The sequence below is a fragment of the Amblyraja radiata genome, chromosome X, assembly GCF_010909765.2.
Source record: "Amblyraja radiata isolate CabotCenter1 chromosome X, sAmbRad1.1.pri, whole genome shotgun sequence".
NCBI lineage: Eukaryota > Metazoa > Chordata > Chondrichthyes > Rajiformes > Rajidae > Amblyraja > Amblyraja radiata.
Window position 1 is genome coordinate 12438534 of NC_045999.1, and position 19514 is coordinate 12458047.

The window sequence follows — 19514 nt, forward strand, 5'->3', positions numbered from 1 at the left end:
TCCCCATATCACTTGATTCCACTAGCCCCTAGAGCTCTATCTAACTCTCTCTTAAATCCATCCAGTGACTTGGCCTCCACTGCCCTCTGTGGCAGGGAATTCTACAAATTCACAACTCACTGGGTGAAAAAGCTTTTTCTCACCTCGGTCTTAAATGGCTTCCCCTTTATTCTAAGACTGTGGGCCCTGGTTCTGGGCTCGCCCGACATTGGGAACAGTTGTTAATAGAATTTGGAGAACTCTGTTTTGAGCAGAAAGAAAAAACAGATAAATTGCTAGGTGATTGAACTCTTTCTTTATCTGACTATATTGCAAGTTGGGGCGTGAGAAGATTTGGTAATGTCTCATAACAATGAAAAATGTAACCTGATAAAAATGGTAGAGAATATTTCATGTTTTAATCAGAACTGAAACATGCAAACTGTGGCCCATTTAAGCTGACCAGTTTGGTTTTTCAGCTGTTGTTCTATTGCCGTTTTTGATATCAATAACTGTATAATAGAAACATAGAAAATAGGTGCAGGAGTTGGCCATTCGGCCCTTCGAGCCAGCACCGCCATTCAATGTGATCATGGCTGATAGGGTTCTTAAAGATAGCGGAGTCATGGGGATATGGGGAGAGAGCAGGATCGGGGTACTGATTGTGGATGATCAGCCATGATTGCATTGAATGGCGGTGCTGGCTCGAAGGGCCGAATGGCCTACTCCTGCACGTATGGTATATTGTCTAATGATCATCCAAAATCAGGACTCCGTTCTGGCTTTTTCCCCATATCTCTTGATTCCGTTAGCCCTAAGAGCTAAATCTAACTCTCTTGAAAACATCTAGTGAATTGGCCTCCACTGCCTTCTGTGGCAGAGAATTTCACAGATTCACAAGTCTCTGGGTGAAAAAGTTTTTTTCTCATTTCAGTCCTAAATGGCCTACCCCTTATTCTTAAACTGTGACACCTGGTTCTGGACTCCCCCCAACATCAGGAACATTTTTCCTGTATCTACCCTGTCCAATCCCCTAAGAATTTTATATGTTTCTATAAGATATCCTCTCATCCTTCTAAATTCCAGCGAATACAAGCCCAGTTGACCCATTCTTTCATCACCTGTCAGTTCCGCTATCCCGGGAATTAACCTGGTGAACCTACGCTGCACTTCTTCAATTGCAATAATGTCCTTCCTCAAATTAGGAGACCAAAATTGTACACAATACTCCAGGTGTGGTGTCATCAGGGCCCTGTACAACTGCAGTAGGACCTCTTAGTTCCTAAACTCAAATCCTCTTGCAATGAAGGCCAACATGCCATTAGCTTTCTTCACTGCCAGCTGTACCTGCATGCATAAGGGCCTGTCCCACTTTGGCATAATCTACGCTACATCATTTACGCGTCACGACGCACGACGTGATGCGTGCATGGTGCGCATTACGCGCGCATGGCCTATGGTGACGTAGGCAGTGACGCGCTGTCGCGCGCCGCGCCCCGGGATTTTATGATGTACAAAACCTTTACGCGCCATCTGCGTGACGCGCAAATGACCCCAAAGTGGGACAGGCCCCTAACTTTCAGTAACTGATGTACAAGCACACCCAGGTCTTGTTGTACCTCCCCTTCTCCTAATCTAACACCATTCAGATATTCTGCCTTCCTGTTCTTGACACCAAAGTGGATAACCTCACATTTATCCACATTTATCCTGCATCTGCCATGCTTCTGCCCTTTCACCCAACCTATCAAAGTCACCCTGCAAAGTTACCCTGCAGCCTCATGGCATCCTCCTTGCACCCAGCTTTGTGTTTTCCGCAAACTTAGAGATGTTACATTTAATTCCCTCGTCTTGTCTAAATTCTTTAAATTCCTAAATACAATCTGACTAATATTGTGGATGTTATCTTCAGAGACTTGGATGTGTCAATGTAAGTTAGGTCTGGTGACCTGATTTCTGATGGCATTATCAATGGAAGTGTATATGCACGAGGTTGTAGATGAAGATCGCTCCTACTATAATTATAGCTACTTGAGCTGAGCATCTTTGATCTTAAGATGTCTTTGAAGTTAGTAAAGCACCATCTGGACTGTTAGCGCAAGTGATTTTCTTCTAATGGAATTAGGTTCCATCTGACAACTATTGCTGCTATGCACGTTCTTGTTTTTACTTTAGTTTCGAGATATAATGGGGAAACGGGCACTTTAGCCCATCAAGTCCACGCCGACCAGTGTCCACCTGTACACCAGTTCTATCCTAGACACTAGGGACAATTTACAAAAGCCAATTAACCTATAAACCTGCTAACCTTTGGAAAGTCAGAGGAACATGGATAAAACCCGTGCAGTCATAGGGAGAATGTACAAACTCCGTATAGACAGCACCCGGACGCAGGATCGAACCCGAAACTCTGGCGCTGGAAGGCAGCAACTCTAACACTGTGCCTTTGTGCCACCCTCGTTCGTCCAAGTAGTGAATCTAGCCTCCCTGATTGCTCAGCCAGAAAATTGAGTTACAAAGTGTTAGACTAATGTGATTTAACTTGGATGTGGGGAAATATAAATTTGGTTTACCAACAATGGATAATGTCATTTTCTGTTTTTATTGTTTGAATGTTGCCCAAGTTATTGTTTTAAGATCAACGTTTGAAACTGGAAACCAGCTTTTTGTGTAAGTAAATACATTAATAATTCTTTCAAATACCTACATGGAATTACTTTCCTTGCAGGAGTCCTGTATGGATCGGCAGCTGGGAGCATGGTGTGTCAGATCGTTAATTCTCTATTGTTGCTGCCCGTCTCTGTGGCACGGCCTTTGCTAAGCCACCTGCTGGATTTGCTACCATCATTGGATCGTTTAAACCGACTTTTACCGGCGGCAGTCTTTTTAGAGGAACAGGAGCTGCAATGGCCACTGCATGGTAAGAAAGGTGCTTTTACACATGGGCTGTTAATAATCTGCTAACTTAGTATTTTTGCATTATTGGGAAATAATTGAATGTTATTCATTAATAAGTTACTTGAGTGGGATCAAAATGTAGCATAAAATCTGAGAATGGAATATTTAAAAAATATATATAATGGTAAACTGTTCAATTTGCAATTAGGTAATCCTGAATGTGTTGACCCTGAGGATTTGGCCATTCCACACCCTGCCCAGTCTTGGGTCTGGATGGTGGATCTGGAGAGAACGGTTGCACTACTCGTGGGCCGATGTCTTGGTGGAATGTTGCAGGGTTCACCGACGTCACCAGAGGAACAAGACACGGCTCACTGGTTGAAAACGCCCCTCTTCAGCAATGGATTGGAAATGGATCACTCTCAGCTAGGTAAAAGTAATTTCAACATTCGGTGATTTAGCTCAGAAGTATATTGAAGCGTAACTTTCCTTTTCGTTCCTGAAAAAGCTATTTCAGTTGTGGAGAACATGCTCACTGTGCTCTACTGTAGTGGCAGCTTGCAGACTGCAATATTAACTTTTTGGAAGCAGATTTTCCCATAGAAAATGGACAATGCTGGAGGCCTTAAGATGCATTAAGGTGGATAAATCCCTGGGATCTGATTAAGTGTATCCTATGACATTATGAGAAGCTAGGGAAGAAATTCCCTGGTCCCTGACAGAGATATTTGTGTCATTGATAGCCATGGGTGCGGTACTGCAAGGCTGAAGGGCAGCTAATGTTGTGCCACTATTTAAGAGAGGCTGCAATGAAAAGGCTTGGAACTGGTGAACCTGACGTTAGTGGAGGATAAGTTATTGGAGGGGTTCATGAGAGACAGGCTCAGGCTGTATTTGGAAAGGATAGTCAGATGGCTTTATGCATGGGATATCATGTCTCAAATATGGTTGAATGTTTGGAAGAGGTGACCAAGAAGATTGAGAACAGTGCAGTAGCTGTTGTTTATATGAACTTTAGCAAGTCATTTGACAAAGGTCCACAAGGCAGGCAAGTCTGGAAGCTCAGATAATGTGGCACCTACGTTAGCTAATATGGTACGAAATTGGCTTTAAGATAGGAAATGGAGGTGGTGGTAGAGGGTTATTTTACATGCTGGTGGCCAGAAATGTGTAGTGTGCCAAAGGGATTGGTGTCAATTCAATTCAATTAAACTTTATTGTCATTGCACAAATACAAGTATAGGTACAACGAAATGCAGTTTAGCGTCTGGTCATAGTCATAGTGCAAGATAGTAGAAGTAAAAATAAAAATACAAAGTTGGCATACAATAAAAGTTAAAAAAAAAAATACTGGTTAACAATGTGTGGATTGTGGATGAATTAAAACTGATACATAGGCAGATAACTGTATACAAGTGGGAGAGTCTAAGGATCGACAGTCGGGTCGACTTGTTTGTTATTGATGTGAATACAAGCGGAATGATTAATAAGTTTGGTTTAACACTAAAACTAGTGGTAGAGTGTACAATGAAGGGCATCTAAGATTACCGTGCAGTCTTGATCAACTGGGCCAATGGGCAAGGAATGGCAGATGGAGTTTAATTCGGATAAATGTGAGGTTTTGCATTTTGGTAAGTCAAGCTAGGGCAGGACTTGAATAGTAAATGGCAGGACCCTGGGAAGTGTTGTAGATCAGAAAGCCCTAGAGGTACAGGCACATCGCTCCATGAAAGTGTCGACAGGATGTGAAGGAGGCGTTTGGTATGTTTGCCTTCATCAGTCACTATATTGAGTTCGAGAGAGGATATCATGTTACAGGTGTACAAGATGTTACTAAGGCCACATTTAGAGTACTGTATACAGCTCTACTCACCCTGCATAGGAAGGATGTTAAAGTGGCAAGAGTGCAGAAAAGATTGAAGAGGATGTTACCGGGTCTGTCAGGTTTGAGGTTGGATCTCGGGAGCGTGGGAGGCCAAGTGGAGAACTTCATAAAATCACATTTATAATATTAGAAGGGACATTGATAAGGTGAGTAGCCACAGTCATTTCCCTAAGTGGAGATTAAAACTAGAGGGAATATGTATATTTTGGTGGGTAGGGTGAGGAGGAAGGACCTGCTGGACAACATTTTTCACACAGAAGGTGGTGGGTATGTGGAACGAGCTGCCAGAAAAAGTGGTAGAGATGGATACAATTACAACATTCAAAAGACATTTGGACAGGTACTTGGAAAGGGGAAGCTTGGAGAGATATGAGCCAGATGCATGCAAGTGGGACTAGCTCAGTTGGATAACTTGGTTGGCATGGATGAGTTGGGCCAAAGGGTCTGTTGTGTATAGCTTGATCCCTGTTTGGCTGCATACTTCCAGGAATATGGTGCCTGGGATTGTCAGCTCTAATTACAACATAGAAACATAGAAATTAGGTGCAGGAGTAGGCCATTCGGCCCTTCGAGCCTGCACCGCCATTCAATATGATCATGGCTGATCATCCAACTCAGTATCCTGTACCTGCCTTCTCTCCATACCCTCTGATCCCCTTAGCCACAAGGGCCACATCTAACTCCCTCTTAAATATAGCCAATGAACTGGCCTCAACTACCATCTGTGGCAGAGAGTTCCAGAGATTCACCACTCTCTGTGAAAAAAGTTTTTCTCATCTCGGTTTTAAAGGATTTCCCCCTTATCCTTAAGCTGTGACCCTTTGTCCTGGACTTCCCCAACATCGGAAACAATCTTCCTGCATCTAGCCTGTCCAACCCCTTAAGAATTTTGTAAGTTTCTATAAGATCCCCTCTCAATCTCCTAAATTCTAGAGAGTATAAACCAAGTCTATCCAGTTTTTCTTCATAAGACAGTCCTGACATCCCAGGAATCAGTCTGGTGAACCTTCTCTGCACTCCCTCTATGGCAATAATGTCCTTCCTCAGATTTGGAGACCAAAACTGTACGCAATACTCCAGGTGTGGTCTCACCAAGACCCTGTACAACTGCAGTAGAACCTCCCTGCTCCTATACTCAAATCCTTTTGCTATGAAAGCTAACATACCATTCGCTTTCTTCACTGCCTGCTGCACCTGCATGCCTACTTTCAATGACTGGTGTACCATGACACCCAGGTCTCGCTGCATCTCCCCTTTTCCTAATCGGCCACCATTTAGATAATAGTCTGCTTTCCTGTTTTTGCCACCAAAATGGATAACCTCACATTTATCCACATTATACTGCATCTGCCAAACATTTGCCCACTCACCCAGCCTATCCAAGGCACCTTGCAGTCTCCTAGCATCCTCCTCACAGCTAACACTGCCCCCCAGCTTAGTGTCATCCGCAAACTTGGAGATATTGCCTTCAATTCCCTCATCCAGATCATTAATATATATTGTAAATAGCTGGGGTCCCAGCACTGAGCCTTGCGGTACCCCACTAGTCACTGCCCGCCATTGTGAAAAGGACCCGTTTACTCCTACTCTTTGCTTCCTGTTTGCCAGCCAGTTCTCTATCCACATCAATACTGAACCCCCAATGCCGTGTGCTTTAAGTTTGTATACTAATCTCTTATGTGGGACCTTGTCGAAAGCCTTCTGGATGTCTAGATACACCACATCCACTGGTTCTCCCCTATCCACGCTACTAGTTACATCCTCGAAAAATTCTATAAGATTCGTCAGACATGATTTACCTTTCGTAAATCCATGCTGACTTTGTCCAATGATTTCACCACTTTCCAAATGTGCTGCTATCCCATCTTTAATAACTGACTCTAGCAGTTTCCCCACTACCGATGTTAGACTAATTGGTCTGTAATTCCCCGTTTTCTCTCTCCCTCCCTTCTTAAAAAGTGGGGTTACGTTTGCTACCCGCCAATCCTCAGGAACTACTCCAGAATCTAAAGAGTTTTGAAAGATTATTACTAATGCATCCACTATTCCTGGAGCTACTTCCTTAAGTACTCTGGGATGCAGCCTATCTGGCCCTGGGGATTTATCGGCCTTTAATCCATTCAATTTACCCAACACCACTTCTCGACTAACCTGGATTTCACTCAATTCCTCCAACTCCTTTCACCCGCGGTCCCCTGCTATTTCCGGCAGATTATTTATGTCTTCCTTAGTGAAGACGGAACCAAAGTAGTTATTCAATTGGCCCACCATATCCTTGTTCCCCATGATCAACTCACCTGTTTCTGACTGCAAGGGACCTACATTTGTTTTAACTAATCTCTTTTTTTTCACATATCTATAAAAACTTTTGCAGTCAGTTTTTATATTCCCTGCCAGTTTTCTTTCATAATCTATTTTTCCTTTCCTAATTAAGCCCTTTGTCCTCCTCTGCTGGTCTCTGAATTTCTCCCCGTCCTCTGGTATGCTGCTTTTTCTGGCTAATTTGTACGCATCATCCTTCGCTTTGATGCTATCCCTGATTTCCCTTGTTATCCACGGATGCACTACCTTCCCTGATTTATTCTTTTGCCAAACTGGGATGAACAATTTTTGTAGTTCATCCATGCAGTCTTTAAATGTCTTCCATTGCATATCCACCGTCAACCCTTTTAGAATTAATTGCCAGTCAATCTTGGCCAATTCACGTCTCATACCCTCAAAGTTACCTTTCTTTAAGTTCAGAACCATTGTTTCTGAATTAACAATGTCACTCTCCATCCTAATGAAGAACTCAACCATATTATGGTCACTCTTGCCCAAGGGGGCACGTACAACAAGACTGCTAACTAAGCCTTCCTCATTACTCAATACCCAGTCTAAAATAGCCTGCTCTCTCGTTGGTTCCTCTACATGTTGATTTAGATAACTATCCCGCATACATTCCATGAAATCCTCTTCCTCAGCAGCCCTGCCAATTTGATTCACCCAATCTATATGTAGATTGAAGTCACCCATTATAACTGTTTTACCTTTGTTGCACGCATTTCTAATTTCCTGTTTGATACCATCTCCAACTTCACTACTACTGTTAGGTGGCCTGTACACAACACCCACTAGCGTTTTCTGCCCCTTAGTGTTTCGCAGCTCTACCCATACCGATTCCACATCCTCCAAACTAATGTCCTTCCTTTCCATTGCGTTAATCTCCTCTCTAACCAGCAACGCTACCCCACCTCCTTTTCCTTTCTCTCTATCCCTCCTGAATATTGAATATCCCTGGATGTTCAGCTCCCAGCCTTGGTCACCCTGGAGCCATGTCTCCGTGATCCCAACTATATCATAATCATTAATGGCTATCTGCACGTTCAACTCATCCACCTTATTACGAATACTCCTTGCATTGAGACACAAAGCCTTCAGGCTTGTTTTTACAACGCTCTTACCCCTTATACAATTATGTTGAAAAGTGGCCCATTTTGATTTTTGCCCTGGTTTTGTCTGCCTGCCACTTTTACTTTTCACCTTGCTACCTATTGCTTCTACCCTCATTTTACACCCCCCTGCCTCTCTGCTCTTGTACCCATCCCCCTGCCACATTAGTTTAAATCCTCCCCGACAGCACTAGCAAACACTCCCCCAAGGACATTGGTTCCATTCCAGCCCAGGTGCAGACCGTCCTGTTTGTACTGGTCCCACCTCCCCCAGAACTGGTTCCAATGCCCTAGAAATTTGAATCCCTCCCCCTTGCACCATTTTTCAAGCCACGTATTCATCTGCAATATCCTCCTATTTCTACTCTGACTGGCCCGTGGTACTGGTAGTAATCCAGAGATTATTACCTTTGAGGTCCTACTTTTAAGTTTATCTCCTAGCTCCCTAAATTCATCTTGTAGGACCTCATCCCTTTTTTTACCTATATCGTTGGTGCCAATATGCACCACGACAACTGGCTGTTCACCCTCCCCCTCCAGAATGTTCTGCAGCCGTTCAGTGACATCCCTGACCCTTGCACCAGGGAGGCAATGTATAATCACATCTTCTCGATAAAAATGACACGCTAACAGTTACATTTTTACATATTTCGCTAGAGATTTTACCCCTGGAGTCTGAAATTGCCGCATCTGAAAAATTAATGCTTTATTTCTCCAATTATTAATGAAAATGTTCAAGAATCTGAAAAGAATTTGGGGGAAAAACCCGCTGTCTTCTTGCTCGCGCTGCAAGTGACGTAAACCCCCCCTCACGTGGGGGCAACGGGTAGGGGACTGATGCATTGGGGGGAGCATGCAGCCGGGAGCGGGGGAGTATTGCGTTCTGGAACCAGCCCTACCCTATGACGACCCCCTCTCCCCCCCCCTGCTCCCTCTCTGCCCCCCATGCCTCCCGTGGGGGCTACAGGTGGGGGACGGCTGCGTTGGGGGAGCAGACACAACGGGTTTGCACTTGGTCTAGTTTAATCTATAAATTTTGGAAGGATTTTAAATGCAGATTTGAAAGTCTAGCTTATTGTACAACTGGTAAGATAAAGTTCTTTGTTTGTACAGATAAATGCATGAGCTCTCTGCTAGAAGTTGCACTGTCTGGAAATGAAGAACAGAAACCTTTTGAATATAGCCTTGGAGCAGAGAACGTAATGCTTGTTGATCTGGCTTTGGGCTCCAGCAAAGAACCTGTCAATGCTCTGTGGCTCAAAATGCAGGACTATGCTGTCACCAAAGGTATGTGAAGTGGTTTAAAACTTTAGCTATGTGTATTTGTCTAATTATATCCATATGCACTACGCACACTTTGAGAAATAATAACATGTTCAATAGCAATTTTCTCTAAACAAAATATTCCGCAATAGTTCACACAGAAGGATGACCGAAACCAAGATTGAAAACAAATTTCAGTATCATTTTAAATATGCAAAGAGATATAGGTTATTGAGGTGACAATGGCTAGAGTTGGAATTCTATGAAAGGGGGGCTAAGATAATTGATGGTTCTATCCATCGAATTATCAGGAGTGTGATCTGAGGAACAGTAAATGTAGACAAAGAATTTGAAGCTTTTTGAGATTATAGAGATAAGGAACCCACTCTGGAATCCTACTCTATTTTAAATTCATACTTTGTCAACAAGGGAACAAATAAATAAGGCACATATTAAAGTTTTAATGAATTGCAACTTGTGGGGTTAGCAAGAAAGGTTTGGGAGACCAGCAAGTTGTGCTCTGGGCAATTCTGCTGATAACATAGATAAGGGACTTGAAAGCAGTGATGCTGCACTGAGATGATAGATGGTGATAGAACAGGAGATGAAGCTCTGTTTAAGATAAAAATGGTGGAAACTATTTGGACAATAAAACCATTGCAGCAACAAGGTCCTGGAGCTTTAACTGAGCAGGTTAGTTTGACTTATGAGTGTTCAGTTAAAGAAAGTGCTATCTCATCTAGGTTTTGGAGTTAGAAGCAAAATATTTATTTATTTACGGGATAAGCGCATTCTGGGAACATCTGACATTGAAGTCGTGATCTGCTGGGAAACTGGAAATGCGTCAATCATCTGGATCGCACTTTGTATTAACATTAAACAAAAGATATTCCATTCCACGGTAGGAGCGATAACACTTAAAAACACAGGTTTCCCATGCTAATCTGAAATGTATACCAATTACTTACCAATAGATTTATTGATGTTATAAATATATTTTCCAGATTGGGATAGTGCTGTACTTGGCAACGAGACCTTGTTGGATACAGCTTCAAGATTTGTCCTTGCAGCTCTTTTGAAGCACACTAGTTTACTCAATCAAGTATGTGGGGAGAGCAGGTAAATAAAATAAGATGTTTTCATTTGTTAATAAACCAGATTTGGTAGGACTGTTCTTTTTTTGAGTATAATTTCCAATTTAACAAGTCATTTGAGTCAACACAATGAGGGGAATGGGTTTGGATGACATATTATATTCAAAAAATCTTTAATAATTGCACACAGTAGAGACCAAGTACATTATTCACGTCAAACTGGTTTACAGAGTGAAGAACAATCGGGACAGGATGGTGAACAAGAAGCAAGGCGAAAGAGAAGGGGTTTATGCATACACTCCAAGGAATAGGAGTAGAATTAGACCATTCGCCCCATCAAATCTACTCTGCCATTTAATCATGGCTGACCCATCTCTCCCTCCGAACCCCATTCTCCTGCCTTCTCCCCATAACGTCTGACACCCGTACTAATCAAGAATCTATCTATCTCTACCTTAAAAATATCCACTAACTTGGCCTCCACAGCCTTCTGTGGCAATGAATTCCACCGATTCACCACTCTGACAAGAAATTTCTTCTCATCTCCTTCCTAAAAGAACGAACGTCCTTTAATTCTGAGGCTATGATCTCGAGTTCTAGACTCCAACTAGTGCAAGCATCCACTCTATCCAAGGCTTTCACTGTTTCAATGAGGTCCCCACTCAGATGAGTATAACAGCAGTGTCTCTTTGTCTCTGTCTCACTCAGTGCCAGTCCTTCCCATCCTGCCTGCTTGCCTTTCTCTCTCACTCTCTCTTTCTCACTCACTTTTTCTCTCTCTACCGTTGTCATATCTACCCACTCACGCGTCCCCTGCCAGTTCTTCCCTTCTCTCTCTTTCTGCCAGCTGCCTACGCCTCCATTCGCTACCTTATTCCCATTTCTCTGCCTGCTTCTCTGCCCACTCCCCAACCCCACAAATATACAATACAATACAATGTATTTGTCACTTGAACCTCATAGAGGCTAAAATGAAATGTTGTTTCTGCAGTCATACACACAAGAAAAAAAGACCCAAGACACAACACAATTTACACAGACATCCATCACAGCGCATCTCCTCGCTGTGATGGAAGGCAAAAAAACTTATTTCTCCCCTGCACTCCCCATTCCCCTCCCGATGTCAGAGTCAAAGCCCCCGGCGGGCGATGGCAATTGCCCCGCGGCCATTAACGCCGTGCCGGGCGATGCAAGGCCGCGCTCCGGGTCTTGTTGTTAGAGCCCCCGGCGGGCGCTAGCAAAGTCCCGCAGCCGTTGAAGCCACGCCGGGCGATGTCAGGCCCCGCTCCAGGTACTCCGCGACCCCGCGACTCGGGCGGGAGAAGTGGCCGTTGCGGAAGCCCCGAAAAGCGGTCTCCCAGCAGGGACCCGCGGGCTCCCGATATTACTGTCCACCGGACCTGCGGTAAGCCTCCGAATCTCCGAGGGTCGGGTCGCAGCAGCGCGCCACCACAGCTCCACCCGCTCCGAACTCGGCCAGCTCCGTGATGGTGAGTAGGGCCGCAGGTCCGCGACTGGAGCCCCAGGTCGTTCCTGCTGGAGGCTGCTCCACATTGCAGCCCCAATGACAACGGAGAGCCGACAGGGAAAAGGCTGGGTTCTCCGTGCAGGGGAAACATTTTAAAAGTTGACACAGACACACAGACACACAGACACACACACACACACACACACACACACACACACACACACACACACACACACACACCCGCACCCGCACCCGCACCCGCACCCACACCCACACCCACCACCACCACCACCACCACCACCACCACCACCACCACCACCACCACACACACCACCACCACCACCACCACACACAGTAAAGTTGATTAAAAGGGGACAACAAATAACAAAAAGACAGACCGACTGCAGAGGCGGCTGCAAAAGAAGTGTCTTTTTATGGTTTTATACAGACTGTTTTGGCTTCGAGGTCTTAACCTAAGGTCTCTTCAGCTCTAACCAAGCAATTTGACCCATCAAGTCTCCTCTGCCATTCATAGAGACATAGATGCATAGACAATAGGAGTAGGCCATTTGGCCCTTCGAGCCAGCACCGCCATTCAATATCATCATGGCTGATCATCCAGAATCAGTACCCCATTCCTGCCTTCTCCCCATACCACTTGATTCCTCTAGCCCTAGGAGCTCTATCTAACTCTCTTTATATTCCTTTCCGTTGTTTAATTCTGAGGCTATGATCTCTCGTCCGAGACTCCTCCACTAGTGGAAACATCCTCTCCACTCATTTCTGGGATCATACTCGTACGCATCCTCTGGATCCTCTCCAGAGCCAGCACATCCTTCCTCAGATATGGGGTCCAAAATTGCTCACAATACTCCAAACATGGCCTAATAGAGCCTCAGCATTACATCCCAGTTTTTGTATTCTATCCCTCTTGACATGAATGCTCGCATTGTGCTTGCCTTCCTTACTTCCGATCCAACTTGCAAATTAACTTTTTGGGAATTCTGCACCAGCACTCCCTTTGCACATACGCCTTTAATCCTACTATCAAAATGCATGACTTCACACTCTGCTACGCTGTATTCCAACTGCCACTTCTCTCTGCCCACTCTCCTAACCTGTCCCAAGTCCTTCTGCAGAGTCTCTCCTTTCTCTACAATATCTGCCCCACCACCTATCTTCATATCATCTGCAAACTTGGCCACAAAGCCTTCAATCCCCCTCATCCAAATCATTAACATACAACGTGAAGATTAGCGGCCATAGCACCGACATCTGCGGAACTCCACTAGTCACTGAACCAGAAAAGACCCCCCTTATTGCCACTCTTTGCCTTCGACCATTCAACCAACCGGCAATCCATGCTACCATCTTCCCTTTGATACCATGAGCTTTCATCTTTCGCAGCCTCTCGGAGGGGAAATAAATAAAGAAAATTGGTAATTAGAAAAGGGCTAGGATGTGCAGAAGGTTAACAATGACTGATTTCTGCCAGTGGATGAGAGCAGAATTCTCCAGCTAGGATAGAGAGCATGGGTATAAATATCGATGATGGTGCTTGCTTTACTTTATAGTTATAAATGGGGAGGTCTTGCCAGATCTTTACTTTTGGATGATCCATTCAATTTCCATTAAATAATGCCAAATGTGTAAATGACTTTATATTCTTGCCATCCAAGACTCCTACGATTTAATTTTCAGAGTGGCAACTTTGTGCGTGATACTTTCTATCATGCATCCTCCCACAGTTATGTCAGCTGTTGTAGGGTATATATGGCAGGAGTCTTTACTAAAACAATAGCTCATGGTAGTTCCTGTTTACCAGCAGTTTTAACAGCAGCTGATCAACCTCATCAACTATGAGACTTTCCAGCTGGACTGAACGTCGTCAGGCTTATTCATATCAGCGTTGCAAATACCATTGGCACAATGGCGGATTAGGCTGAAAGACTATTGTCGCAATATGTCCTCTGTACATTTGTAAATCTTTGTTTTTGTGAAATAAATTATCCGAATCTTGTTCCAATAGACATTTATGTTTAGCACCATTTTTAGTCACCTAATTTTTTTCAATCTTTTATCTTAGATACCAACCTAGTAAAGCACTTGCAGAAATATATCGTTGCGTTTACAAGGTCCGTAACAGATTACTAGCATGTAAAAACATGGAGCTTATCCAGACACAGTCACCTTCCAATGAAAGGAGGGTAAGTTCATGTAAAAAGATTTTAAATGCATCAGTGTTTTGTCATTGGAGCACCCTTCCAGGTAGCTTTGAGTGGAATAGTTTGTACTTTCGACAGTGGAAGCTTACACCACATCAAGAAAGTATTTGATCTTTCTTGCTTATGACAGCTCATCACAACAGGAATCCAAAACTGATCCCACTGCCCTGCCATTACTCCATTGCCTTACCTTTGTTTTCATACATTTCATACCCCTTTTAAATGGTTTTGAATGATTTTTTTCCTCCTAATTCTTATCCCCTCTTCTCATTCATTTTTCTGATTTTCTCAGTTACTATCTCCTTTTGAATAAACCGTTTGCCTAACCACCCATCAACTAGACCTTCATAGCATGCTATTGTCATTTAATTTAATCTAAGCTTTCTGCTTCTCCAGATATTTGTAATATTCCTGCTTCTCATTGAGCTTAATGTCACTCAACTACCATATTAATTTAAACATGCCCCATGTGCTTTGTTTTATAAAATATATCACCAACTTTGTTTCTGTTTAGTGGCATCTTTGTGTTTGAAAATTGTTACACGATGGAAAGCCATTGTTATGGGAAATTATCTATCTGTGGTGGGGACTGGCAGGAGTCCAGCCAAAAACTAGTGGGACACAAGTTGTGTGCTCTAGAACGTGTTTATTCTTCTGCATACAGCTCCCTACTCCTCAGCTGGCACGGGCGTTGCCCAGCCTTAAATAACAACTCAGATACCGACCTCGTGCCTCCCCCACCAAGAAGCCGCCCTCTAGACCCGATGGTTCGTCGTGACCTTGGGTTGCTATCAGGTGCTGCCACATATCTCTCTTGTGGTTGCAATGTGTTGGAAACTTTCCAGCATGCTTTTTATGATTGGCTCCATTCAACTCAGATTTTTAGCATAGAAGAACAGCTTTCAGCTAAGTCTATTCAAATAAATCTTTGCATGATGTAAAAATATTTTTAATGAAAGTATCGTTGAGTTTTAAAATGGACAATAGGAAAAGTATCACTAAAGTAAGTGTTCCTTCTCTTTCAAGTTGTCGGAGAATAAAGAGTCAACAGATGCTGACCTTCAGGAGCAATCTTTCACTCGCACCATTGATGAAGAAGCTGAGATGGAAGAGCAAGCAGATCGGGATCGTGAAGATGAGCACCAGGGACAAGAGGAGGAAGAGGAAGAAAGGGAACAAGAGGTCATGACTGCCGGAAGTAAGAAAGTCCTCCCTGAAATGAATCCTTAAGTCTCATTTAAGCATTGCCATTGCTTACTTGAATGTATTATTGCTATGCTGTGATAATCTATATGGTAGGCACCCTCTGGTTTAAGCCTTGTATCAGAGTGATTAATTAATTGTATTAATTAATTGTCTTAAATCGTATGAAATACTTGATCAATCCAGCACGTCGTAGAAAAGGGCATTTCATCTTGCAGGCTGGATGGAAATAGCATGATAAAATGCTAACAACTATATGTTTATGGCACTGAATTATTTAATTCCCAACAGCCAAAGTCAAAGACTATCACCAAACAAAGTAAGGAGGAAGGTGACCGAGAGCAATTCTCGCGGGTTTAGACTAGCAGATGTGCATGATTAATTGTTAGGTAAATCCTATTGGAAATATCTGGTACTTGGAAAAACTTCCTAAAGCAAATATTCAAAGTTTGAATCTAATCAGTGCAGAGGATCTTCACTGATGGTTACTCCACCAACTGGTACTGCTTGGTATGTGAAAGCAATTTTAATAAAATGATTATTTGTCTTATAATGTTTATTTTATTGGTGAAATGGGTGGATTCTCCCTGTAGTGAGGCCTGCTCTCGTTTTGGGCTAGTATTCTTTAGACTTTTCAGTTTAAAGCCTCGCGTTTGGACTTCCGGTGGCGCTGGTGCCAGCAGCCTCCACCTACAGCCCGGTATCTTTTTGTTTTTTTGTTTATTTAGTTATGTAAAAGTGTGTTTTTTTGTGTTTTTATGTGGGGGAAGAGGGTACGGTGCGGGGGATACCGTCCTTCAGCCGCTTCCTGGTGAAGACGCGACTATTATTCGAGTCGCGTCCTCTCACCCCCCCCCCCCCCCCCCCCCCCCCCCAGCGGCCTACCTACTGGATTGGCGTGGCCTTTCCTGCCGGGATCGACCGGAGCTCCAGCAGCGGCGGGACAGTGCTGATACATCGCGGGGCTGGTGATGCCTTGCCGGGGATCGCCGTCTGGAGCCCGGAGTGCAGGGCCTGCGGCACCGACATCATGGAGCTGCGGTTTGCGGGCTCCCAACGCGGGCGGCGCTGATGGACAGCGCGGGGTCCTGTGACTCCGCCCGGCTCGGGAGCTGCGGACTCGGGAGCTGCAGACTCGGGAGCTGCGGACTCGGGAGCTGCGGACTCGGGAGCTGCGGACTCGGGAGCTGCGGACTCGGGAGCTGCGGACTCGGGAGCTGCGGACTCGGGAGCTGCGGACTCCGGCTGTGGGAGGCGGCTGATCGGGGGGTCCGGGCCGCTGAGGAGGAGGATGTTCACCGTCGGGGTTCGACGTCGGCGTTCCACCAGCCCGGCGTGAGGGCCTGAACATCGGGCCACCCGGGGCGGCGACTGCGGGTGCTAGGAAGGCCTCGACCACGAGTGAACGTCTGGGAAGAGCGGAGGGGAGGCTGGCTGGACTGTGGTGCCTTCCTCACCTTGGTGCCACTGTGTTATGTTGTGTCGTGGACTTTCAGTGTTTGTGCTTTTTTTTAAATCCTATTTTATTTTTAATATGTTTTATTATTTATTATTATTTATTTATTTTCATTTTTATGATACTGCCTGTAAGGGAAATTCATTTCGTTGTCTCTAACTGAGACAATGACAATAAATTTGAATACAATACAATACAATACAATTTAGCAGAGAATGAATCTCCCTGTTCACCCAAGTGTTCTGGCTCTGATAACTGCAGAGGCTTGATGGATGCAAGATGACATTGGAATGGAACGACTCTTTGCCGGCTGGTTCCAGAGGAGGATCCACTATTATCCACTACTATCATTTCACTCTTCTTCGTTTACTTGTGTATGGTTTAATTGTACTCATGTACACTATGATTGACTGGATAACATGCAAACAATGCAGTTTTTCCTGTGTATCTCAGTACACGTAATCATAATAATGAACTAAACTTTAGGAGAGAAAAACTAAATGTTCATGTTAATTGGCCCTTATCAACACCGTTCGTTGTAATACTGTGTGTGTGCGTTTGTGTGGTGGTCTGTGGGTGAGTGTGTGTGTGGTGTATTATGGTTACCGTATCAAGGGATGTAGGCCGAAGGGCCAGTTTTGTTCTGCACTCTTCTATGTTCTATATACAGTGTCCTCTATAATGTTTGGGACAAAGACCCATCATTTATTTATTTGCCTCTGTACTCCACAATTTGAGATTTGTAGTAGGAAAGATTCACATGTGGTTAAAGTGAACATTGCAGATTTTAATAAAGGCCGCTTTAGCAGCTGCGGCTTGCCTGCAGTCCGTCTGTTTTTTTCTTTTGTTTGTTGTTCTTTTTTGTCCTGTTTTAGTTAATTTTTGGTTTATTAGGTTGTGTATGTGTGTGGGTGGGGGGAGAAACATGTTTTTGGTCTCTTCCTTCGGGGGGATGCGACTTCTCTTGTCGTATCCCCCGTCTCCACCTGCGCCGAGGCCTAATAGCGGAGCTGGGGGCCTCGGAGCTGGGGCAGCGTTCCAGCGGCAGCGGTCCGACTCCGGAGCTGTGGTGTTCCAACAGCAGCGGCGACCCGGCCTCGGAGCTGGGGCAGCGGCGACCCGGCCTCGGAGCTGGGGCAGCGGTAACCCGGCCTCGATGCTGGGGTAGCGGCGACCAGACCTCGGAGCTGGGGCAGCGGCGACCCGGCCTCGGAGCTGGGGCAGCGGCAGCGGCGACCTGGCCTCGGAGCTGGGGCAGCGGTAACCCGGCCTCGATGCTGGGGTAGCGGCGACCAGACCTCGGAGCTGGGGCAGCGGGGAAGCGGCGACCGCTCGGAGTGGGGCAGCGGCAGAGCAGCGACTGGCATCGAGTGCGGCAGCGGAGACCGGGCCCGGAGACTGGGCAAAGGCAAGCAGCGACCGGCCTCGGAGCTGGGGGCAGCGGCGAACCGACCCGGAGCTGGGGCGGGCGGCGACCCGGCTCGGTGCTGGGGGCAGCGGCGACCGGGCCTCGGAGCTGGGGGCAGCGGTAAACGGCCTCGATGATGGGGTAAGGCAGCAGCGAACGGCATCGGAGACTGCAGCAGCAGCGGGGAACACGGCCTCGGAGCTGGGGCAACGGACAGCAGCGAAAAGGACTACGGAGATGGGGCAGCGGCGACCCGGCCTCGAGCTGGGGCAGCTGCGACCCGGCCTCGGAGCTGGGGCAGCGGCGACCCGACCTCGGAGCTGGGGCGGCGGCGACCCGGCCTCGGAGCTGGGGCAGCGGCGACCAGACCTCGGAGCTGGGGCAGCGGCGGCCCGGCCTCGGAGCTGGGGCAACGGCAGCGACGACCCGGCCTCGGAGCCGGGGCAGCGGCGACCAGACCTCGGAGCTGGGGCAGCAGCGACCCGGCCTCGGAGCTGGGGCAGCAGCAGCGGCGACCCGGCCTCGGAGCTGCGGCAGCGGCGACCAGACCTCGGAGCTGGGGCAGCGGCAGCGGCGACCAGACCTCGGAGCTGGGGCAGCGGCGACCAGACCTCGGAGCTGGGGCAGTGGCGACCAGACCTCGGAGCTGGGGCAGCGGCGACCCGGCCTCGGAGCTGGGGCAGCGGCGACCCGGCCTCGGAGCTGGGGCAGCGGCGACCAGGCCTCGGAGCTGGGGCAGCGGCGACCCGGCCTCGGAGCTGGGGCAGCGGCGACCCGGCCTCGGAGCTGGGGCAGCGGCGACCAGACCTCGGAGCTGAGGCAGTGTCGCGGCGGCAGCGGCCACTCGACCCGACCGCGGGCCCAGTGGACGACATTGTCGGGAGCTCCTGGGGCACAGGTGACCTGTTTTCCGGAGCTCCCGCGACAACAGCTGCGTCCGCTGGACTGGAGGGTGGCAGCTTCGACCACCCTGGGCCGCGGAGTTGAACCGGCCCGTTCGCGGAGCTCGGATTCAGCCGCGGGACTGACATTACTTACCATCGCCCGGCGGGGTCATAACATCTGAAGCCTGGATGGCCTCGGCGCAGAGGGAGAATAAGAAGGGATGAGACAAAGACTTAAGATTTTTGCCTTCCATCACAGTGAGGAGGTGCCTGGTGAACTCACTGTGGTGGATGTTAATTTGTGTTTATTGTGTGTTTTT

At 46.5% G+C, this 19514-nt stretch overlaps 1 protein-coding gene across 12 annotated transcripts in view; it reads left to right on the forward strand.

Moving 5' to 3' along the window:
- The window catches only part of herc1 (HECT and RLD domain containing E3 ubiquitin protein ligase family member 1), a 217426-nt gene that overhangs the window by 72515 nt on the left and 125397 nt on the right, over nucleotides 1-19514 (forward strand). For all 12 annotated transcript variants that reach the window (XM_033014841.1, XM_033014842.1, XM_033014847.1 and 9 more), the window contains exons 17-22: nucleotides 2708-2899; nucleotides 3086-3307; nucleotides 9307-9480; nucleotides 10461-10575; nucleotides 14105-14225; nucleotides 15270-15441. In XM_033014841.1, the coding sequence (XP_032870732.1) occupies nucleotides 2708-2899; nucleotides 3086-3307; nucleotides 9307-9480; nucleotides 10461-10575; nucleotides 14105-14225; nucleotides 15270-15441 (996 nt within the window). The remainder of the gene's footprint in view (nucleotides 1-2707; nucleotides 2900-3085; nucleotides 3308-9306; nucleotides 9481-10460; nucleotides 10576-14104; nucleotides 14226-15269; nucleotides 15442-19514) is intronic.